At 50.6% G+C, this 24,509-nt stretch overlaps 1 protein-coding gene across 14 annotated transcripts in view; it reads left to right on the forward strand.

The window, feature by feature from the left end:
* Positions 1-24,509, forward strand: part of KMT2C (lysine methyltransferase 2C) — a 194,036-nt gene that overhangs the window by 146,722 nt on the left and 22,805 nt on the right. For 13 of the 14 annotated variants that reach the window (XM_016163899.2, XM_016163904.2, XM_036230623.1 and 10 more), the window contains 14 exons: positions 18-50; positions 149-274; positions 4,355-4,487; positions 4,719-4,933; positions 6,475-6,548; positions 7,582-7,764; positions 8,117-9,940; positions 10,391-10,683; positions 11,808-13,615; positions 14,201-14,312; positions 16,931-17,009; positions 18,527-18,590; positions 20,390-20,622; positions 21,748-23,313. In XM_016163899.2, the coding sequence (XP_016019385.2) occupies positions 18-50; positions 149-274; positions 4,355-4,487; positions 4,719-4,933; positions 6,475-6,548; positions 7,582-7,764; positions 8,117-9,940; positions 10,391-10,683; positions 11,808-13,615; positions 14,201-14,312; positions 16,931-17,009; positions 18,527-18,590; positions 20,390-20,622; positions 21,748-23,313 (6,743 nt within the window). The remainder of the gene's footprint in view (positions 1-17; positions 51-148; positions 275-4,354; positions 4,488-4,718; positions 4,934-6,474; positions 6,549-7,581; positions 7,765-8,116; positions 9,941-10,390; positions 10,684-11,807; positions 13,616-14,200; positions 14,313-16,930; positions 17,010-18,526; positions 18,591-20,389; positions 20,623-21,747; positions 23,314-24,509) is intronic. The other variant, XM_016163908.2, reaches the window with a different exon arrangement.

The following is a 24,509-nucleotide window of genomic DNA, read 5'->3' on the forward strand; positions in this document are numbered from 1 at the left end:
TCTTTATTTTATCCTAGGAGCAATTCTTGGAAAGTTATATAAAATTCCAGGTATTTGTGCCCTGACTTTTTAGTTTACGAACGTGGCTTTCCGTCTTTGGCTCTCGCAGACTTTCAGTCTTATCACCGTTGTGATTTTTCTCTCCTAGAGCTTGGCGGGAAGGATGTTGAAGACCTGTTTACTGCGGTGCTCAGCCCTGTGACCACTCAGCCCCCTGCGCTGCCGCAGCCTGCCCCGCCTCCTGCCCCGCAGCCCTTGCCACTACACAGCCAGGGTGGGTGCCGCGCACGCGCGCGTGTGTATGTGCATGTGTGCACGTGTGTGCCCTGAGGCAGGGCTGGCCTGGTCCTTCAGTAATAGCACATGCAGACTGACAGGAGGAAGCCCTCTTTCGTGATGACACAAAACATTAATCTGAACTAATCTTGGTCACTGCCCTTACCTCCCTGCGGCTCTGGGAAACCTGTGATCCGCTTTGTCCCCAGACGCGCTGCTGGCCCTGCCGGCCGTGGGGAGACCATTTCAGAGCCGTCGACGCCCCTTCCCCAGTCCTGCTCCACATGGTCCTGGCTGCCTCCTCACTCACGGTCTCCCCGGTGTTAGCAGGCCCCCACCCCCACCCCCACCCCCACCCCTCCGTTCGTAGCACGCGGTTCGAGCGTGAGCACCTGTTGGGTGGTCACGGTCTCTTACCGCAGGCTCCTGCAGGCAGGCCTCCCTGACCCATTGCTGTGTGCCCTGCTCCAGAGTCCGTGCTCAGAACGTACTTCCGGTGCAGGTCAGCGACCTTTCTGCCACCGTCAACCATGACATTTCTGACTTTGTGGAAATGTGCCTGTGTCGTTTGATTGGTCTCCGCCTCAGAACCGGCCACTACATAAAATAAATAGGCTTCAGGCCTTAATTTTTCCATCCTCTGGAGCCCTGGGTCCTGTTGGCCTAGAGCAGGAACGTGCCGGTGTAGACGGGCACGGAGGTGGCGCTGCAGGCGGGTCTCTTAGGAGGGACTCTGGCATTGGTGGCGGCCAGTTTCGGCAGCTCGAGCAGAGGCTCATTTCTCTGTCCTATCGCTGCTCCTTCGTGATCACATGCTGGACTGAACAGCTGACACACTTACAAAATCTTACGCTTTCTGCATCAGAGCTGACATGTGCAAATAATTCAACAGTGTCCTTACTACTGATGTCGTGTGTACGTGGAAAGTCCCGTGACGCACATAATTAAAGTGGTTTCCACCGGTTGGCTCGGTCTCCGGACGCGCATGTCCTCCACGTCTGCTGGGCCAGACGTGCGTTCTTCGCGGGGGGAGGCGCTCACCATGCGTGCTGCTGCCCTCGCTGCCCCCGGGCCTTCTCGTCATTCAGGACTCTTCAGCCTGTCGCGTGTCGGTGTGTGGAAAGGATCTGTCTCTCCGTTTTCTGAAACCAAAAGTGTGCCTTTCAGAAATCGGGTCAGTTAGGTGGGCCTTTGTCAGAGGTTTTGCAGCCATCTCTTAAACCTTTTCAGCGCGCAGCCTGGTTGTATAACTCGTGTCACTGAGGTTTCGACATTCATGTTTGAGGAAATCGTTTAAGCATAAGTCATGATTGGGTCGCGTGTAGGGTGACTCAGGCGTTTCAGGACGACAGCAGCAGCATCATCCTCCAGAGCTGGGCCCGGCAGCGGTTGGGACGGGAAGATGGCGCCCCGGCCTCTTCCCTCTGGCATTCTGTGCGCCATAGAAGGCCGCGTGCGGGCGGAATGGCCCAGTGTGTTCCGTGGGCCACCCGGCTCTGGCGTGAACGTTGGAAACGAACCTGAGACAGGATGGTTTGTGCTGTTGCGTTCATTGCAGTTGAGACTGAGGTGAAAGTTGGTCCGTGTGAACGGATCGGAGGAGCTTACCGAGGGGGAGGAACGAGGGGAGATGGTGTCAGGGTGGGCGGAGTTGGGCCACCGAATGGGCATCGGGGGGCAGAGGCGCGGGGACAGAGCCCCGGCTGGGCCGGGAGCCAGCGCCCGTAGCGCGTGCGTTGTGCCGGGACCGGGAGGCGGAGCGGCGAGGACCGTGCAGCGGACTCGGCTCCGGGCCCTTTTCAGTCGGTTGGAAATGGGACATGGCCAGTGTCTGACCCGCAGGGACGTCACAGCCGTTCAGGGCTCAGGCCAGCGTTAAGGAGCTCTGGGTGCTGACCCCCATCCAGGTTGTGGGAAGGGCGACACCTCTTAAGAGGACTCAGAACCACCGTAGAGCACAGACTCTTGAATTTGTTAGAATTAAATTTAATGAGTTATGTGTTTACCTCGTTCAGTTTATGTTAGCTGTGCAGCCGAAACTTCCTTTCCCCCTTTTAAGGGTTAGCCGAACGTGGAAAGGCGGCAGCAGATGGCGACAGGAATGGGGGGCGGGGTCTTTGAAACAAGTTGTCCAGTGGGTCAGGTGCCTCAAAGACGCCTCCTCACCAGGAAGGTCGTTGGTCACCTGCAGCAGAGGAACTGCGACAGGGCGGTGAGGGAAGACGGCGGAGTGCGGCGTGTTGTTGACGACTCTAGACAGAGAGCAGGGGAGGGAATTCCAAGAAGACTGAGACAGGACAACTGGGAAGCCCTGTCGGTGAAGATTAGAGCACACTTCGATGCTTACTGTGATTCACGTCTTGAGAAAGGTTCCTTCTGTAAATGAATGTGACCGGGCGGGGTAGGTACCGTGGACTCCTAACTTCTGGAGGCCCGCCGGGTGTAAATGGAGCTCCTCGTGAGTGACTCGCTCGGGGTCGTCGTGAGGGTCAGCGACTCGGTGCACGCGGAGCCTCTGGCGCGGCGCTTGCTGCGGTGGAGGGCGTCGCCGGTGCGGGCTGCTTTCCCGCGGCGCGTCGGGGTGGCGTGTCATGCTGGCAGCCCTTGGTGTCGACAGATGGCTGCAGGACGCGTCACGTTCTCACTCCAGCAAAGACGCTTTTGTTTATCCTCGTTACGGGAAAGACGTTGGATACTTCTCAGTAAAATCTCATACTCCTTAATGGAACCTACTTTCGCTGAAGTTGAAAAGAGAGTTAGCATTCTACTTCGAATAAAATCCGAAATCTCACTCCTAATGCTAGATGTGAACTCAGCTGTCATCCTGAGACACTTGTCATTGTGGAGCCCTGTCCAGTGTGCCCAGCTCTGTCCCTCAAGTAGGATAAGCCCTGACCTCGACATCCTTGAGACAAAACCCTGAGAACCTGCTGGTGCTCAGCCTCCATTCTCACGTGGCAGCTGGTGCACTGAGCTTCGGAGGTGTGACAGTCAGAGGGTCATCATGCGTGTAAAACCTTGTGTGGGCGACACTGGTCTGGTTGGTTTTTCTTAGGTTGGCGCAGCGGTCACCAGGTCAGGGGTTCTCTGTCATTAGCCCGAGCCCACAGCGTTTGCCAGTTCAGCCACTATTTCCCATGTGTAACTGGTGACACGGACCTCGGCACGTGGTGTCTGTAGAGTGTGTCTCTGAATTGGGAGGGATGTTTGAAGGTCTGTGAAAAACAGGTGTGGTTTTGTGGTTTGCTTTTTGGCGGGAAGTGAGTCAGATGAGGACGGCAGAACACAGTGAGGGTTGGCGCTCCGTGCGTGAGGCGAGCGACGGAAGCCCCACGCGGCTTTATTGTGGCGTACGTCTAGAAAGGCGACAAGTATTTGAAGCTTGTAAATAAGCGGGAGGGGGCCGAAATGCATTTGGGAGCTGAAACTCCGAGTAATGAGAATTACGGCAAAAATAGAAGGCATGTATCTTTAACAGCAACGATGTACTTGATAATGGTAGATGAAATATTGCTTGTTGTTCCAAACTATTTTCGAGAATGTGTTAACTCAAGCAAGAATTATGGATGGTATTTTGTGTTAACAGAAACGAGTAAAATAGAAGAATGTCTGCTTATAAATTTTGAATAAAGATGGGAAAGAGTATTTGTTAAAATTTACTAGCGTTTGCTGAGATGAATTTTTTTTCTTGAGCTAATACAAACTGAGTAATCGCTGCGTATCAGGCACTAGGCTGCGACCTGTACGTACATGATGTCGGGCACGTTGCAGAATATCTTCATTTTACAGAAATAGTAATTTCTGCTTCTAACAAGAAGCCGAATTAGGATGCAAGCCCAGGGCTGTCAGCCTCCCACTCACATGCTGTCCTCAGTGTACTGTGGCGAAGTAAACAGGATTATAGGGACTGCATTTCAAAATTTTATAAGCAGTCACTCTTAAAGCAATATTTTACAACATAATGTTGAAAAATTACCCAGCTTTTAAATAGCGTTACAAATTGTTATTTAGTGCTATTCCTGGTGCTTTTCCGCTTATGAGTAATGTGCAAACCAGATTGTTCTTTTCTTCTTTTAAGATGTCTTTTCACGAATGCCACTCATGAACGGCCTCATTGGACCTGGCCCTCACCTCCCACATACCCCTTTGCCTCCTGGAAGTGGACTGGGGACCTTCTCTGCCATGACCCAGTCCCCGTACACTGACGCCAGGTATGTAAAAACCTCCGCTTTCTGTGGAAGCTCAAGTAATTTTCGCCACATAAATGCCAGCCTGTTACTGGGCACAGTATCAGTGCACATTCCATTTATCGTGGTCTTTGCTGAAAATCTTCAACGTTTTTAGCTATTTCGTGATAAGCGGTTTTAGTGACATTGCGCTTGACCATAGCGTTGAGGAAGTTGTTTTATGTTCGTGCATTAAAGTTGTTCATTCTTTGCCAGGGACAAAAACCCAGCATTCACGCCCATGGCCGGCGACCCTCATGGCTCCTGGGTGCCAGCCGCCGCCCCTGCGGAGGGGGAGAGTGACACTCTGTCCAGCGCGCAGAGGAGCACACTCAAGTGGGAGAAAGAGGAGGCGCTGGGGGAGATGGCGACGGTGGCCCCCGTACTGTACACGAACATCAACTTCCCTGGCCTGAAGGCCGAGTTCCCCGGTGAGTGCCAGGCCCGGGTGGCCACCTGCCCCGCACGCGGTGACGCGTTCTGGGTTTCTGTCTTACGGTGGGGGCTGTGTGCCGGTGGCTCCCCCACGTTCCAGAAGCACCCGCGTTTCCCGAGTGCTGGCGCGTGTCCCCCGCGTGTTCCCAGAAGTCAGTTTTAGTGAATGCTGAGTGCGTCTCCGGCTCCCAGCAGCCTCTCTGAGCACACGGGGTCAGCGTGGGTCACGTGTGCAACGGCACGGACCGTGTCTAGAACTGAGCCTCATCGCTGAATCACGGGCATCAAGTGGGGCTGAACCACTCAGTTCCAAGTATTGTTCCCAGTGAAACATCTCAGCACCATCTTCCCTGCCCCCGTTCTCGCCTGCTCGGGGCGGGGGAGGGAGCGAGACAGATGATGCCAATGGCACCCGTCTCGAAAGTTCCGATTAAGCAGAAGACGAACCATCTGGATTAATGAAATGTCGCTTGTAGGACATTTGTGAGCAGATGCCGGCTTATTGCCCTGAGTTCGCGTCACGAGACAGATCTGGATGGATAGGGCCGTTGAAACTGGCTAGCGTGGGCTCCCGGCTGTCAACACGTAGCTCTCATAGGGTCCTAGAGGGGGCCCTGGAAGTAGGCTCTCGGGGTGACCTTTGTCTTGTAGGTGCCCTTTGGTTCGGCCTCCCTGTGGTACCTCACCTAGAAGAGACCAGCAGCCAGCCGTGGGGCGGGGACGGGGTGTCTGTCAGAGCAGTGTGCCCACGTGATCCACGCTCCGCCCCCCAGCCCACCACCCCGCTTCCATTCGCTGCGTGTGGATGGGCATTCCGGGGATGTCAAGTCACTTCATGTCCCTGTGAATCGTCCTCAGAACAGAGCTGTGGTTTATTCAGAAGTAATTTTCTATAATTTTCACTGTGTGGTTCTAGAACCTGAGGAAACATCACATTGGGGCTGTTGCTCTGTCAACTGATTTCCATTTTCAGTGGCTTTTGTGAAGTTTTTTTTTTTTTTTTTAACATGGACTAAACCATTTTTACAGTTACCACTAACTGCGATCTTACCAGACTTCATTTTGAATATTGTCCTGCACTGTGAATTTCATGGAAGTGGCTTGAAATCATTACTTTTCCATGCTTTTATTGTGCACAGTGCCGGTGAGATGCTTATTTGTAATAATGCTTGCTTTTAGTCAAAATGATAGAGTTCTTTTGGGTAAGATATTTTATAAAATTTTGAGTTTCGACTCTGGTAGTATCTCACAGGTTTGAGGAGATGTGTTATATTTGGCTTAAATTTATCTTGGCTGCTTCAGTCCCTTTGATTTAAAAACTTACTAACTCTACAAGTGAGATGGTTAATTAGGCAACACTTTATTCAGCAAATATTTGGCCTACTGTGTGCTAAGAACTTGTACTGTTCAGAGAACTTAATATAGGGCTACTCATTTATGAAAATCTGAACAGGTTTCACCATTAGCAGTTCATCAACCTTTTTTTTATCGTGTCGTTACTGTGTGTAAATGTGTATAATGTATTTTTTTATTGCAGACTGGACGACTAGAGTGAAGCAAATTGCTAAATTGTGGAGAAAAGCAAGCTCGCAGGAGAGAGCACCCTATGTGGTACTTTTAATGATCTCTTATGCATTATATCTGTAAACACAATACTTGAGCCTTTTATTTAGGTGAATAAAAGAATTTTTCATTGCAGAAAACGTTAAAACTTGCACAACTAATTAACAGTCTTGCTTTTGTAGTGATTTTCTTATTCATCGCGTCTTAATATATAAGTGTGATGTTTTCATAAGCTAGTTACCAGAACCAGGATGTTGAAGATTGAAATCAGTTTAATTTTAGGAGCATGTTTAATTCATTTCACTTCAAAAATTGTTTAATCTCTTCCAAAAAGTTCTAAATTTTGAGCCTGCATTAGTGTGCCTTTGTTTCTTCCACGATACGCTCTTTTCGTATTAATTTCAGTGTAGAATCTTCACGTATCTTGAAAGAGACATGTTTGGACACCTTTAAGGAGCTTGTGAAGCATGCGCTTTGCCGGGAATTAATTGGGGTATTTTACGAGATTCCCAGTTAAGATGCTGCATTGTTTCCCAAAGGGCCAGATTAAGATCGTTGACTGGATTCGCATTCCCGTTTCCATTTTCAAGCGTATTAAAACGACATTATTGCTTTGAAAAATATATGCAGTTAGTTTCCAGCTTGCTCTTCGATGCGTGTGTTGTCGGTGGTAATGACCGTTTGGATAGAGTGAAGGTTTTTTTGATGTGTTGCTAATGCTTTGTTTTCTTTTGCTTTGACTGGTGCATAAGGATAGGAGTGAGATGATTTTCTTTAATGTTAACCTTCAGATTCCAGACTTCAGATTTGAAGGGTCGATTTGATTTTTTCCTTTACCTCTCAACTGGGAGACATGAATTTTCCCATTTTCGAAGGGTCTTTTAAGAAAGTCGGGACTGAGCATGCTAGCTAGCGCGCCGCTGGCCCCCTGGCCTGACCCCGCTGCAACGGGGCTGGACAGGGCTACGGCCCAGCTGCGTAACCTGATCTCTTGCTTTCCGACGACAAAGTTCCTATGGTGTTATTTCTGTGAACATGTCAACTTGCACTGGGAGATAACCTTCCTCTCCTTTTCACGAAGCAAAAAGCCCGGGACAACAGAGCCGCCCTGCGCATCAGCAAAGTGCAGGTGTCCAGCGACGCCGCCAAGAGGCAGCAGCAGCAGGACGGGGCCGAGCCGGGCGTGCGCGCGGACGCCGACCTCTTCAGAGACCCGCTGAAGCAGCGGGAGTCGGAGCACGAGCAGGAGTGGAAGTTCAGGCAGGCACGTGTGGCCCTCGCTTTCAGGGGCTGGCGTTTCTCAGTCGCTTTTTGCTTATTGAGAAGAGAATGTTGTCGTTATTTCAGAATATAGTTCTCGTGAACTTCGATTAAAGATAGTCTTTCCTTTGTCAGTAAAGCATTTATAAGTCCATTCGGAAAGTTTCTTGAACCGTTACAAGCCACGTGCGGTCCGAGGCATAGGGCAGCTACACGTGCTGGGCCCGGGCCAGGCCGGCCCGCTCTGCAGGGCTGAGGCCCGCGTCTGGCGGCAGGGAAGCCCTTCGTTGCTGTCCCCTCCCGTGACACACACGGCCTTCCCTAACCACGGGGTCGTTTCTTTCCATTTTCAACAGCAAATGCGCCAGAAGAGCAAGCAGCAGGCGAAGATCGAAGCCACACAGAAGCTGGAGCAGGTGAAGAGCGAGCAGCAGCAACAGCAGCAGCAGCAGCAGCAGCAGGCGGCAGCACTGCTGGCCCAGGTGGGCCCCGACGCGTGTGGCGGGGCGCAGAGCCCCGCAACCCCGCAGCCCGGCAGCGGGAGTCTGTCCCCGGCGCAGCCGCTCCATAAAGACCTGTTCGCCAAGCAGCTCCCCGGCGCCCCGGCCTCGGCGTCCGTGGACGACGTGTTCGTGAAGCCGCAGGCGCCGGCGCCCCCCACGGCCCGGATCGGCCCCCCGGACAGCCTGGCGCCACCCCCGCCCCCGCAGCTCTTCCCGCCGGCCGTATCCCCCTCTCGGCCTCCATCACCCATGGACCCGTACGCAAAAATGGTCGGCACCCCACGGCCGCCTCCCGCGGGCCCCAGTGTCCCCCGAAGGACTGCTGCGCTGGCAGAGCCCCGGGCACCTCTGCCGCCAGCCCCCAGGCCCGCCCCGGCGAGCGAGGCCCTGGCAAGCAGGCCACTCCCTGCCAAGGACGCCTGCCCCGCCTCACCCGTAAGCAGCGACCCCTATGCGAAGCCTCCCGACACGCCCCGGCCCCTGACAGCTGACCAGCTTCCCAAGGCCCTGGGCCAGGGCAGGGCTCCCGTGGCCCCGGAACCGCCAGCCAGAGGGAGCAGCGATCACTTTGCGAAGCCGACACCTCGGTCCGACGTGTTTCCAAGACAGCGGGGCGCCGACGCGTACGCGCGCCCCCTGGCCACGCCCGCACCCCCTGACGCAGCCCCTGCACCCTTCAGGGCGCCGCCCCAGGATCCCTACGCAGCGCTGTCGCAGGCCCCCAGGCGACTGCCCGCTGACCCCTACGAGAGGCCCGTCCTGACCCCAAGACCTGTGGACAGCTTTGCTCACAGCCAGTCCAGTGACCCGTACAGCCAGCCCCCGCTGACTCCGCGCCCCGCGGCCAGCGAGCCTTTCGCCTCTCCCACCCGGGCATTCCCGCAGCCCGGGCCCGGAGCAAGGCTGCCTGCTCAGGACTCCTATTCCCAGACCCCGGGAGCCCCGCGGCCCGTGGGCGATGCGTTCTCCCAGCCCGCGGGCCCATCTCGCTCCAACCCAGACCCTTATTCCCACCCTCCGGGAACTCCCCGGCCGCCCACGGCTGACCCGTACAGCCAGCAGCCTCCAACCCCGCGGCCGTCGGCCCAGGCTGACTTGTTCACCCAGTCGGCAGCCAACCAGAGGCTTTCGGACCCGTACGTGCACCCTCCAGGAACACCGCGACCTGGGCTTCCTGTCCCATACTCTCAGCCACCAGCAGCGCCGAGGTCGAGGACCTCGGAGGGGTTCACGCGGTCGTCCGTGACGAGGCCCGTCCTCATGCCGAGTCAGGACCCTTTCCTGCAAACAGCACAAAATCGAGGATCAGCCTTACCTGGCCCTTTGGTGAGACCACCTGATGCGTGTTCCCAAACACCTAGGCCACCTGGACCCGGCCTTTCAGACACCTTCAGCCGCATTTCCCCATCTGCTGCTCGTGATCCCTACGATCAGCCTCCGATGACGCCAAGATCTCAGCCTGACGCTTTTGGAATGAGTCAAGTCGCCCACGATGCTGAGCAGCCACGGCCTGCGTCAGAGGGGGACCTCAACGCTCCTTCTAACTCTCCAGTAAGCTCTCAAGGCCAGCAGTTCTCCAGTGTCCCCCAACTCCCTGGACCTGGGCCAGCTCCAGGGGTCACTGATACACAGAACACTGTAAATATGTCTCAAGCAGATGCAGAGAAATTGAGACAGGTAAACACGTTGTATGTCTTCAGGTGATGTAAGTGAATTGTTAGAGAAAACAGTTCATTTCATCGAACTGAGTAATTTCTACACAGATGTAAAAGTTTATCTTCATACTCTGTAGAATTTATCATGCTGCCAAAAAAAAAAAAAAAACCAAAACTGGTAAAATTAACACCAGTTCAGTTGAATTTATTCTGTATCTAATTTCAATATTTATGAATTCGTAGAGGAATTCTTAAACATGAACGCTTTCAGTTTTGTGATAGTTATCTGGCAAGGCACAGGACCCAAACCATCGAGTTCTATTTTATAACCTATGGGGTAGTTAACGCCTGTTTGATGAAACGTTAAAGCATTAAGGTAACTTAAACATTGCCATAGTCCCAAGCTGGGAGCATCAGGACTTAAAAAGCTGTTGGCTCAGAATTTCCAGTGACCTTGTTCTGTTCCACTCAGAGGCAGAAGCTGCGTGAGATCATCCTGCAGCAGCAGCAGCAGAAGAAGATGGCGTGCCGGCAGGACAAGGGGCCGCAGGACCCGGCGGCCATGCCCCACGCCGGCCCCCTGCCGCGCTGGCAGCCCGAGGCCGCGGGCCAGGCCTTCACCAGGCCTCCGCCCCCCTACCCCGGGAGCATCCGGTCGCCCGCCATCCCTCCCCTGGCACCTAGATACGCCGTTTTCCCAAAAGACCCGCGTGGCCCCTACCCCGCTGATGTCGCTGGCATGGGGGTGAGACCGCCCGGATTCAGGTAACGCTTTCAGTTCCATTCCAGACTTAAGTTTCTGTCAGAAGGGAACAGACACAAAGTTCTCTCAGCCAGGAAGGAGGTGGTTGCTGTTTACGTCTCCATCCCTCTGCCATGTGACCAGGGCCACGTCCACTAAAGACAGGCCACGGAATTTATTTTTACCTTTGGGACCTCTGAAGATTGCCTTTGTCATTGAGTGTTGACAGCGGGGTCGTTAAACCAGTCACCCCGCTAGGACTTAACTCCCGTGTTCAGGCGGAGCCTCCTGAGACGTGAGTGGGAATGCTCTCCCCCCAAGTCTGAAGTTTAGTTTCCATTGTAAGTATTTGTGGAGATGTCCCCATTGAAAGGATGTTTTCCTTCAGGGTCTTTTTGGGATGAGATACGGCCGTAAAGCTAGTAGGCCTTTCGTTCCATCAGACATATTTTTACCCCAGTATCTACCTCTGTGTTACAGTCTCATCCTTATTTTTCTCTTTTCTTTCTCCTTAGTTTCAATGCATGCCTGTTCTATATCACATTTATTTGTAAATTGCCTTTAGTTCTTTCTAGAACGAGGTACAGTATAAATAATAAAAGTCTCGTAATTTGTTATTTTGCTGAGTCGTTACAGACGATGCGTCGTCGTCTTTCTCGCTCACTGCCTTCCTTTCGAGCGAGTAGCCAGCCTGCCCAGTCATCACGCCTTCACCTCTGTCTTCTCACGAGCAGAGGCCCGGAAGCCTCTCTGGTGTTTCCCGTTAGCTCTCTCTACCTTCATCCAGGGCCCCCCACAGGCTCCCTCGATACAGAAAACAGTGGGTTCCTTCTCGACTCCAGCAGTAGCATGCTCGTTTCTGGACAGTGGGTTCCGTCTGCTCGGCGGCTGTTCCTTTGTCTTAGTTCATGCTACCATTGAGCATACATCTTTTGAGCTCAGATACTGTGTTCAGTTTAGGGTGCTTAGGTAAAATTTACCTGCATGTAGACACTTTATAAGTTCTTTCTAATTACGATCTTTTCATTTTTCCTAAATATTTGGCAATATTTATTCTGTATCTGAGTTTAGTCTAAAACTATTCCTTTTCTCAGTATAGCTCTAAATTCAACAAAATATGTAACTGTATGCTGTTTTTTTCTTTTAGATTTGCATTTCCAGGAGGTAGTCACAGCACGTTGTCAAGTCAGGAACGCTTCCTCCTGCCTCCTCAGCAAATGCAAGGGTCTGGAGCCCCTCCGCACCTGAGAAGACCAGTCCCCATAGATATGCCCAGGCCTCTGAATAACTCTCAGATGGGTAACCTGGTGGGGCTGCCTCAGCACTTCGCGCCGCAGAGCCTGCCGGCTCAGCACGCCTGCCATGCATTCATTGAACTGAGGCACAGGGCCCCCGACGGGAGGGCACGGCTGCACTTCCCTTCCACTCCTGGTGGTGCTGGAGAGGCCCCTCCTCAGCCAAGACACGTCGGCTTCATCCCCCGGCCGGACATGCCCGGCCCCAGACACACAGACCCCATGAGACGACCTGCCCAAGGTCTACCTAATCAGCTACCTGTGCATCCACATTTGGAGCAGGTGCCACCGTCTCATCAAGAGCAAGGTCATCCTGTCCATTCATCTTCTATGGTCGTGAGGTCCCTGAGTCATCCCTTAGGGGGTGAGTTTTCAGAGGCCCCTTTGCCAACTTCTTCACCGGCTGAAACATCATCTGATCATTTACAGGTAACCACCCAGTCTTCTGACGGTCTCGAGGAGAAACTTGACTCTGATGACCCGTCTGTAAAAGAACTAGATGTCAAAGACCTGGAGGGGGTTGAGGTCAAGGACTTGGACGATGAAGACCTGGAGAATTTAAATCTAGACACAGAGGATGGCAAGGGCGACGAACTGGATACTTTAGGTAATTTGGAGACGAATGATCCCAACCTGGATGACCTCTTGAGGTCAGGAGAATTTGACATTATTGCCTACACGGATCCAGAACTCGACCTAGGAGATAAGAAAAGCATGTTTAATGAGGAGCTAGACCTCAATGTCCCAATTGATGATAAGCTAGATAATCAGAGTGCTCCTGTTGAACGGAAGAAAAAGGAGCAAGAAGTTAAAACTGTGGTTCCTTCCGATAAACATTCTCCGTGGAAAAAATCCGCCGATCCCAGTGAGATAAAGACAGAAGTGGTGTCTCCGAGCTCCAGAGGGGAAGCCAGGTGTGGCAGCGTGAAGAGCGACGAGGGGACCATCGACACTCCCTGCTCACAGGCTTCTGCCCCCACGGGCACGAACCATGGTGGAAAGGCTTCCCTGCAGCCCCGTGACGCGGACCCCCTCGACAACAGACCTAATCCAGACCCCGCGGGCTCCAGCGCAGGCGTTCCTGGGTCCGCGCCGCTGCCCGCCGAAGATGTCCTAAACCCTTGTGGCATCACCGGATCCACTCCAGTTCTTTCGGGTTTACTTGCTAATGAAAAATCTGATAATCCAGACGTGAGGCCATTGGGGTCTCCTCCGCCGACTCTGCCAGCCTCACCATCCGGTCATGCGTCAGGTTTGCCGCCCCCCTTAGTGACGCCACCTGGCCGTGTCATGGATAGCGCCATGAATTCTAACGTGGCAGTAGTCTCCAGGCTAAACCATACTTTTCCTCAGGGTGTGCAGGTAAATCCAGGATTCATTCAGGGTCAGCCGGCGGTCAGTCATGGTTTCGGGACAGGAAAACCTGCGAATCAAACTGTGCCTCTAACCAGTCAGTCTGGAGCCGGCGGCATGTCCGGACCCCACCAGCTGATGATCCCTCCAGCATTGACCCAGCAGAGTAGAGAGAGGCCCCTCCTTCTGGAAGAACAGCCTCTACTTCTTCAGGACCTTCTGGACCAAGAGAGGCAGGAACAGCAACAGCAAAGGCAGATGCAAGCCATGATCCGTCAGCGGTCAGAGCCCTTCTTCCCCAACATCGGTAGGGGTCTCCGCGAGTGTCAGCGGTGGCCGCTGTGGGCTTTAGGGTGCTGTGAGGTTAGCTTATGGGAGTCCAGTGTTAAAATTACATGTGGCCAGAGCTGTTGTATTTCTGTGCCACTGAAGGACATGGCTTCAAGAAGTTGATACATTTCTCCTTGTTAAAGAGCGATAACTAATTTAGTGGAGTTTCTTAGTCCCGGAAATGACTGCAGATTCCCGTTCGAGATGTTTACTAACCAAGGAATTCTGAGTAGCATTGCAGGTGTTTGGGTGAAAAGGATTTGCATTGCTTTGGATTATCGCGGTGATCCCCTTTGTATTTGACAGACTTCTTGTTTTGATTCTTGCAGGACCGAGGTATTAAAGCTTGGCTTCAGTTATGGGTCACTGAGATGGGGTTAAATTCAGGATGAGGTTCTTAGTACATCGTAATTCCTTACATAGTCTAGAAACCTCTCATAGTGATTATTAAATAATAAGGAATAAGAGTCTGTTATATGTTTGTGACAGTTACATTACCTCTTAGTGTAACCTGAACCAAGTACTGTGAAGTAAGTGACTTTAAAATATATTTCTTCTTTAGATCTTGATGCAATTGCAGACCCCATAATGAAAGCCAAAATGGTGGCCCTGAAAGGCATAAATAAAGTAATGGCACAAAGCAACATGGGCATGCCGCCAGTGGTCACGAACAGGTGGGTGCCACTGTTTCTCACTCTCGCTCGGCTTCGGGAAGCGCGTGAAATTACCGCTCCTACCTAGGAAGAGTATACTAGGAACGAGCAGTATCTAAGTTTGTCGTGATGTCAGTTGGATATAATCAGGAAATCCAAAGTATTTTAAGTGTGCTTTTAAATACCTTTAGAGTAGTTCATCCTTCAGAGCTGCTTGGGACAGAGATCGTTCCTCCTAAACAGATTCAGATGAGAAGATAAGCAGGAAAATAGAAATTAAACTGTTCTGTGTTGACATAAGATGATAATTTACGCCTGTGAATATTTTTTTATTCCGTCAAAGAAACAATGCATTCAGAAAAGTGGGATACTTCAGTAAAGCTACTGAGTACTTAAGGCAGCTATGAACTCAGTTTTAAAGTAAGTGGCCTCAGGTCAGAAACAGGGCAGAGTGAGAGGCGTCCACAGATCTCTCCCTATAAACAACAGTAAACCGAACATCTGAAACTCAACAAAAAGCCACCCAACCTGCACACCAGCACGTCCGAGCGTGGGATCTGCACATAAGAACTACCATAGTTAGGAAAGTATAAACGGTGTTAGAACATATGATGAGCTATTTTTCAACATGAAAAATAAAGAAAAGGTCAAAAAAATAAATAAGTGCCCCCAAACTGAATTCGACTCAGAAAAAAGTGAGTAGATAAAAGGACATTGGAAAGGTAGCAGTTGGGAAAATTTGTAAGCAGAAAAATGGAAATGACTCTTAAGAGTCGTTTGACCATATGGATTTCTGAAATTGGAGTAATCGTGCCCCCGAAGGGATACCGAACAGCCTCCTGGCAGTACCGTAAGTTTTGACCGAGGACCACCAACAGTGCGTGGGTGTTTTTTAAATGCAGGTGAGTTTGCTTCGCTGCAGACCTGCGTGGGACTATCCGCAGGTGGTGGCTGTCCATCTGTTTGTAGCGGGCACCGCGAGTGGTCCTCCCGTGTGTTGCTGTCTGACACGTGTCTGTGGAGTAGGATCGAGCCTCAATGTAGCCTAATTATCTCACCGAAAAACTGTTTATGAAAAGGAATGGGGTTGATTATGGAATTGAACATAAAGTCTACGTAAATTTAAGATAAACATACCGAAGATAAATTGGACATCCTTAAAAGCTTAGTTCTTTTCATTTGTTGAGAACTTGTAAGCAGGTAAGAAACATTGTTGCAATCAAAGTGGAGATAGCAGTTTCCCGGGATTTTCACTTTTGCCCTGCATCTTTTGACACTTTGTCACAGGGATTCTTAACGTTTTCTTTCATGAACCTTTTTGACATTCCTGTGAAGCTTTTAAATTCTTTCTCAAAACATTTTATATGCAAAACAAAAATACAGTATTACAATTATATAACCAATTATATAAATATATAATTGTGCGATACAAATATTAAAAATCATATTTGAAATGTAGTTACTTAAAAATTATAACGCATGCACTTCTTAATATATTAATGAATTTTGCGGTAGGTCTAGTAATTACCATAACTTCAAAGTAATGATGAATGATAAAATGTAGTTTGCTATCTGTAGTCAAAACAGGAATGCTAAATTCCATTTGGCACTTGGCTTTAAAGGTGGGCCGCAGAGTGAGACTCCTGCGTCCAGCACCCTGTCTCTCTGTAAAGCACAGAGCTCTGCTGACACAGGTCACGTGTCGGGCACAGCGTTGTACGTCGTTTGCTTTTCCGCCAAGGGCTCTGAAGAAGTGGAGGTGATAGTCCCTCAAAGTGGGACGATGTACTGACTAAGGGCAGTTGTGATAATTGGATTAAGAGATCATTGAAGATCAGGGCTGTAGTGGGTGGAGGGGCCGAGAGGTGACTCAAAAATCTGATTAAAAAATTAAAAAGCATATGTTCTAAGTTCTGAAAGCACCTAAATACTAATGTACAATATTCGATACACAATTTGGACATTGTGCCCGATAAACATAGTTATGCTGAAGCATTTGGTAGCTAGCGGAAGTGTTTTCATTAAAGCAATAACGTTTTTGTGAAGAGTTTGTAGGTCTAATTAGAATAAATAACATTTTGCCAAATATTTTTAACTATATAGACGTTTTCTTTGTCAATGACGTGTTTCTGATTTGCTTTAACATTAGATCTACAAAAATGTACAAAAATATACAAAAATCTATGAAACGTAATTAAGTTGCACCTTTAGTTTTAGAATACAAAATAAGCTCCCAATTATTTTTAAATAAAGATCGGAAGAATTTTTTTTAGAATTTATGTAATAAAGCTATGTCTTCACTATATATTTTTTTATCCAAAAGACTCGAATTAATTGTACATTATGGTCTAATGAGGCATCCAGCGGGACAAACCATCGCAGCAGCCTGGCTGGCTGCCTCCGCAGCCTCGCGCCTGGTGGTGGGGTAGCCTCGGAGGCCTCCTTCCACATGAGGAACGACAGAGTAGCGTGAGCCCCCACTCACAGAGGCGTACGCATGGAAACAGGCTCTGGCACCTGTTCTCAGTGGGGGGGACATTGCCGGTGCTGTTCCTTCCTGCAGGGGACATTGTCGAGCACTCGAAATGACGTTAGTTCTGGATGCTCACCGTTTGATACCCAGCGCTTCCTTCTCGCAGGTTCCCCTTCGTGGGCCACTCGGTGACTGGGAACCAGACTGGCGAGGGCCAGAGCCTCCTGCCACAGGCGCTCACGCAGGTACCGCTGCTTGTCACCAGCCCTTGTGGGATGCAGGTCTCGTGTTTCTCACCCAGCCTCTTCTCCAGAGTGAGGCCACTTCTAGAGAGTCCTAGAAGCTTTAGAGCACTGCCAGCATATGCTATCAGCTCAGCAGAAGTAAAGGTTTTTCATAACTTCTAAAGAGAAAGACAAATTAAGGTTAAAAAATTGGCAGTAACTCTTGAAAAGGACCTGTATATTTAAGGGTAGAAAGTCACTGGACGGAAACCAAATGCTTAAGTTTTTTGTTTTGCTTTATTTACTCTTAAGTCCACAAAGTATGTTCCCAACCTACATTTTGAAATTAATTCATTACATTTAAAATATAAAACTGCTATAAACAATAGAAAATAATTAGAATCATTCTATTTAGACAGTCATGTTCTGCTCTTTATTCTTTGGAGTAATTTAGTTTTTTAAATATTCACAATTCATCATGATCAGCTTTAAGTATAAATATTTAAATATTTAGTGCCAGCCAATGTCTGAGAAGGTAGTACTGCTCATTTCACATACTGTGCTCTTCAGTGATTTTTTTTTTCCCCCAAGTGTCTGCCTCAAGGGGAAGCCACCTTCCAAGCTACCTTCTACATGTCTTTTTGGAATTTTTCTTTTTTGCCCTGCCACTTGTGCTTTAGATTTATTTTGCTGATAATTATATTCGTTTTATTATTAAATGGAAAAGAGAGACACTGTCTCATACAGTGGGAAAAGCATCGGCTTCATAGCCGAATTTTTAATCTCAGTTCCACTATGAAAATACTCTGCAAGTTTAGGCAAGTTCTTTAACCCCCCCTAGCTGATCTGCCAGCTGTTACACCGCCAGGTTTGGGTAGTTCCTTCAGGCTACTGGTGCCATTCATAATTGTTACCTTGTGTACAGCTCCTGCCTGTTTCGTAGAACTTGTAACGACTGAGTAAATACTTTTTCAAGTTAAATGTATTGGATCGTCGCCAGGAAATTGTAAGATTAATAACTATTCAGTCATCCTGGAAGAAACAAGATGTTAGAAAATAAGACTAATATTTTTAATTAATATATATTTGTTATTTGTACATATTAGAGACATTGGTTCTTGTTTATAAATGACTGTTGAGTGGAATTTAGTCAGTCTGGAACCTATGTTTATCTTAACTGCAGAAGAGAACCCAGGTAGATTTCATCAAAAAGGGGGGTTTTAGGTATCCTCTAGCTAAGTACTAACAATATTTGATTTGCCCACTATTATTATCTCTGATGAATAATTCCTTACCTCAAATATAATTGTTTTTCAACTAAATCAAGAAAATATTAACACTTCAGAGATACCTTAAAATTTCCAGAAATTGGGCTGTCACCCAATTCATCTACTTTTTATAAAAATGAGAGCATTAAAGATGTCAGGAAATTAAAGGGTTTTTTTCCCTTCCCTTTTTCTTTCTTTCTTTTTTAAAAAAGTTTTTCCCCGTTAACTGAAATGTGGAATAAACCTCTTTGTAAATTTTACTTATTTTAGGATGGCAGTATAACACATCAGCTTTCTAGGCCTAATCCTCCAAATTTTGGTCCAGGCTTTGTCAGTAAGTATAAATCTAATAAGTTATGTGTTCTCTGGGGATTGCTTGTTTGCACTACATTTGTGTTCTTTTAAAAACTTGGAGTTAGCGTAGGTGCATTATTTTAAGTCTAAGTGCCCTCATCCTTTATGAAACCCTAGTAGGCGTCTTTTCCTCAAGGCATGTATTTTCATTGCTTTTTTTTCGTATGCATGAAGATTTAGTTAGAGATTAATATTTTAATACAGAAAAATTATCTTCCCCATTCTCTTCAATATTGTTGGTTTGTTTTTTTTATATATGTATGTCTGTAGATCGGGCACTTTACAATCCATAGAACTAAACAACTACTTCCTCTAATGACTGTCTGCGTAAGCAACAAGGACACTCAATGGGAACAACGTAGGGACCGTGCTTAGAAATAAGTCGGGTTAGCAGCATGGCGTGAAGGTCAAGGATGGAGGATCCCACTGAACCATTCTAGTTGCCTCCAGGGGTCCCAAGGCGGTTCAGGGTAGCATTTAAGTTCTCCCCAGACTGAACCTTTCGGAAATCTTCAGACTGTTTAGCTAACTTTTTTTTCACCATTATTTTTCATTTTGCTCACCTCTGCTCTCCTGGTTCCAGAAACCAGAAAGGCTTTCCTTGCGGTAGGTCTCATTCTACCAGAAGCAGAACTTCTGAAATCTTGTGAAAAAGCCTGTTCTTGACAAATGCCCTTCAAATTTAGTAGACTAGATTTCACGTTCATACATGTGCTGAACTTCTGGGTTTAGGAACAAACCCAAAGTCTGACTCTTGAAATTCCCCTGCATTAATACCGTAATTTGAACACGTGTTTGCATTACAACCAAACTGCTGTGACCAACTGGCTTTTTCTGGCTTTATTGTGCCCATTGGCTTTGGTTGCATTCTCACTGTATGACAATATTCTGTTATCATGGATGTAATTTTTCAGCTAATGTCCTTCTTGGAATTGTATTTATTCATTTCTTTGTCTTCTAGTGAGTCAAAAGGTTTATTCTGAGTTTTACTACCATAAGATGACTTTTTTTTTTTTTTTTTTCGGACTTGGCATCAGTGAAGTAAAGTGCCCTGAAAGAATAAAGCAGGAATGTTGGTACAAGATGAAGAGATGTAACTATTCGGGGAGATAGTAATGACAGTCATAAAAACAGAAAAGATTTTACTCGGATAATTCCCTACATTTGTTATTTATAGAAATCTGTTACAAATCTTATAAAACTTTCCAAGATTTTGAACTTACGGATTTCCTTTATGAAACATGAAATTCATGTTGGTCCTTTCTGAAACATCCTAGGTTCCCTCCCGTTCAGGTTAGGACACTTTCACTATTAAGAAATAGGGAAAACTTTATGAACTCCAGAAAATTAGCATGGGAAATGACACCTGATCCATGCTCTGGACCTTAGTAGGTTATGTCTTTGTTTCTTCAAAATCTGTGAAGTCGAATTAATAAGATACACATAAAGCAACATACAGTTTGGCTTATTTGTTAGAGAATTGGATAGTTTAGTGGATAAAAGCATTCCATTAGAGAAAGATCTTCTCTGCAAAGATTGGGTTCATATTATTGATGAGTATGAAGTTAACCTGTGTCCTGCAAACGTGATTTTTGGTTTTCTCAAATATTTTTCTAAAATCTCCTTTAGTTACATTATCGTCCAATATGTAGTATTGTGTTTTCAAAATACCTATGACGAGGTCATAATGAAACCGCATAATGAAAATGGATTTGTATGAATTGTATTGCTGAGCGTTTTGGGATGTTGATGGAGCTGAATTTTTCATTTTTCCCTCAGATGACTCACAGCGTAAGCAGTATGAAGAATGGCTCCAGGAGACCCAGCAGCTCCTTCAGATGCAGCAGAAGTACCTGGAGGAGCAGATCGGCGCGCACAGGAAGTCTAAGAAGGCCCTGTCGGCCAAGCAGCGCACCGCCAAGAAGGCCGGCCGGGAGTTCCCCGAGGAGGACGCGGAGCAGCTCAAGCACGTGACGGAGCAGCAGAGCATGGTGCAGAAGCAGCTGGAGCAGGTAAGGAGCCGTGCGGGTGGGCGAGGTGCTCAGGGCGTCGAGAGTCCACGTCCACGCATGACAGCTCCGAGACCTCCGAACCTGCAGCAATGCCAGCCCCAGCCTTGGGGTGACAACGTGAGACATGTCTCACCCTCCTGACTTAGACGAGCGCCTTCCTCGGGCGTGAAGCCTGAGGCAGCAGGGGACACTCAGGCCCTTACTGCCCCAGCGGTGACTGCAGGCAGGGACAGAGCCCTCGGGGAGCGCCGGGTCCCGGGGGAATGGGACACGCACCCGAGCAGCGTTCGCTCCCTTGGAGTCAGCCTTGCCTTGGCCATCAGGGAGACTGAAGAAAGCGAGTTGCAAACCTGCCAGCACTGCCGAGTCGGCGTGCCGGCACCTGCACACCCAGGGACGCGGGGGCAGGGTGCGCAGCGCCCGCACCGCGCCTCCAGGTCCCCGAGGGCGCAGTGCCCCCGGGCCCGGCTGTGCTGAGTGGGGCGCACACGGCCTTGGAATGAACCGACGAGTCTGTCAGGACCTGACCGGGGACGCGTCACACAGTGTCCCCTCGGCGCTGCGTGCATTTCAGAAACCGCCCCTTGAGCACGTCAGCTCGTGAGTTCAGAGTGCCGTTTCCCCGTCTCGCAGAGGGCGCGGTGCAGGTCCTTGCCCTTGCCCTGGACCTTGTGCTTTACTGTACATTGCAGAAGTGGAACCTGCACACACGTCTGGGTCCCACAGTCATTCCAACCTGTGTGTCACTGTGACTCGAAGGTGTCACAGTGAGCTGGTTTCCTGTGTGGCCTTTTTGTTTTATCTTTTTGATCAGTTTAAGTAGTTTGACTTTCACAATAAGATTTTCTTATGTTTCAGGAAAACGTATTTTAAATTTGTGTTATTTCATATGTAAAGAGGTTTTACAGAGGACCTTAGAAAATTCCTGTTGTTAAAAAGATTGGTAATCTTTAGTTAATGTTTTGTCGATCAAAGTTTTGTGGGTTTCGCCATCACCTAAGCAAATCCCTTACACCGCTGCCCGACCTCGCTGCCTCCCCGATGACTGGACCTGGCCGTGCCCCTCAGCTGGTGTCTGGCCTGGTACACGTGCTGCGTAAGTGAGACTCTCGCCTGTCGTTGCAGATCCGGAAGCAGCAGAAGGAGCACGCGGAGCTGATTGAGGATTACCGTAGCAAGCGGCAGCAGTGTGCGCTGGCCCCGCCCGCCGGCATGCCCGGGGTCCCCCCACCGGCCTTGGGCCAGCCCGGCTTCCCCCTGGTGCCGCAGCAGCTCCAGCCGCACCCGGCAGTCATTCCCGGCCACTCCAGCCCCGCGCGCATGCCCGGCCTACCTGGGTGGCAGCCTCCCGGCGCCCCTGCTCACCTCCCTCTCAACCCGAGGATTCAGCCTCCAGTCGCCCAGCTACCGATGAAGCCTTGCACGCCAGCCCCGAGCACTGTGCCGGGCGCAAGCCCACAGGGAGGGCCGCCCCCACGGGTGGAATTTGATGACAATAACCCCTTCAGCGAAGGTTTCCAGGAACGGGAGCGGAAGGAGCGTCTGCGAGAGCAGCAGGAGCGACAGCGAATCCAGCTCATGCAGGAGGTGGACAGACAGAGAGCTCTGCAGCAGAGGCTGGAGATGGAGCAGCACGGCCTGATGGGCTCGGAGCCCGGAGGTCGGACGTCCGTGGCCCAGGCCCCGTTCTACAGCCCCGACCTGCCTTGTGACTTCATGCAGGCCCCGAGGCCCGTCCAGCAGTCCCCTCAGCGGCCGCCACCGGGTGTGCCACAGGGGCCCCTGAGTTCTCCGCCCGGCCAGCCTTTCATCCCGGCCGGGGAGCGAAGGCCAGGAGGGACCCCCTCCTTTGTTCCCGATTCACCGTCAGTTCCCATTTCAAGCCCAAACTTCCATTCTGCCAAGCAGGTGCACGGGGGGCTCCCCGGGGCCAGCTTCCAGCAGTCCTCGGCGAGGCCTCCTTTCACGCCCGCCTTGCCTGCGGCGCTGCCAGGAGTCGGCAGTGGTCTCCCGTGTGGCCAGGACCCGGCCGCCACCCACGCGCAGAGTTATTCTGGGCCCACGCAGTCTCTCATCCAGCTATATTCTGACATAATCCCAGAAGAGAAAGGGAAAAAGAAAAGAACAAGAAAGAAGAAGAAAGACGAAGACGCCGAGTCCACCAGGGCCCCGTCCACTCCCCATTCAGACATCACCGCCCCACAGACCCCGGGCGTCTCGGAGACCACCGCCACCCCCCCGGGGCACACACCTGGCGAGCCTCCCCCGCAGGTGGAACCCGACTTGGGGGGGCCAGCTGGGCCCTCGGCCAGCGGTGCGACAGCGGGCCAGCCAGTCCCGGAGTCGGAACCCCCACGGCCCAGTGGCGACCTGTCCCAGGCCACAGATGCGGAGCCGGGGCCGGCCGAGCCAGCACAGCACCCAGGCCCAGACGGGCCAACAGCAGAGGAGTCTGTTGGGGAGCCAGCGGCCCAGAAGGCGGGGGCCAGCCCTGCCTGTGCGGGGCACACGCCCCCACAGGCTGCCGGGCCCCCTGCCAAGGGCGACGCGGGCAACGAGCTGCTGAGGCACCTGCTGAAGAGCAAAAAGGCGGCCGCCCTCCCGAGCCAGGTGCCGGAGGGTGCCCCCTGCACCGGCAGCCGCGCGGGGCACGGCAGGCCCGCAGAGGGGCAGGGCCCCGCCGACCGACCGGTGAGTGGCTTTGTCCTGAGTCATGAAGCCTCTGGGGCGCTTTTGTGTTTTCGTGGGCTAGAAGAGCTCCCTTGTGAACACTCCTCACGGGGCCTGGGTCCGGCCCCTTCGGGATCTGTCCGGAGTTCTCTGAGGGTCTCCGAGCGGCGCTGCACGTCACTCAGTGGTTCTGTGTCCGATGAGTGGTGTGGAGTGGCGTGCACAGCTGTCCAGATTTGCAGTTTTAAGACAGTTAATGGGGCCGTTGTCTTGCAAGTGCTGGGTTACTCCCTGTCTCTTTCCTGTGTGACTGTTCCGTGGAGATTGAGTGAGGAGCGGTTCGATTGATGCAATTTTTGCACATTTCAGTGGTGATACTTTCTCAGTCGTTTTTGTCACCAGCACACAGGCCCAGTCTCCGCCCACTCTCTCCACTGCGCCCTTTGCCCCGGGGGCGAAGCCTGCCTTCAGCTCCGAGTGTCTGCCTCGCCTTGCGCAGGTGGCCAGACGCTGCTGCCTCTGCCGCTCCGCCCGCCCTCCCTTCTTTGTGTCCGGCCAGTGTCTTTTTATTTTTTTAGAAACTTAAGTTCTGGGCTCGTTTTCTCTGGGTGCCTTCCTTAGCTCAGCCCCTCAGACACGTGTGGCCGCCCACGCGCTCACACAGCCACATCTGGTCCTCTCCCCGTGAACAGCCCCTCGAGGATGCGACTGCCCCCCGGTTCCTGCTCAGTGCCCAGCACAGTCACGATTTAGTGAATGGAGTCGAAGTCAAGTTCTAATACTGGCAATTGCATGTAAAAAAACAAAACAAAACAAAAAAAGGGTGTCATGGTAAAAAGAAGGGATGGGATCAGTGGCACGTGCGTGAAGTCTGGGGACAGTCACAGGTCCTCGCATCCGTCTGGGAGGGCGGCCGGATAGGGACACTGTTACCAGGGGTAACGACTCCGTCCCACGTTCCAGGCACCCTGCAGCACTGAGCACGTGCCCTAAGGCGTCATTTAAATTATGTGGAAGGACAGTTATTATCCCCATTTTACAAGTGACAGATCAGCTCACTTTCTGGTCACACGGCAGAACTGCCGTGGCTGTGGTTGGATCGACCTAGCCTTCCACTCCGGGTCCATCCGTTCTCTCCCCTGTAACTCGGGGTGCAGAGAAGAGCACCTTCCCAGTTCCAGAACCTCCTCGGAAACTGAGGGGGCGCACCTCTCACT

The sequence above is a fragment of the Rousettus aegyptiacus genome, unplaced genomic scaffold, assembly GCF_014176215.1.
Source record: "Rousettus aegyptiacus isolate mRouAeg1 unplaced genomic scaffold, mRouAeg1.p scaffold_m13_p_13, whole genome shotgun sequence".
NCBI lineage: Eukaryota > Metazoa > Chordata > Mammalia > Chiroptera > Pteropodidae > Rousettus > Rousettus aegyptiacus.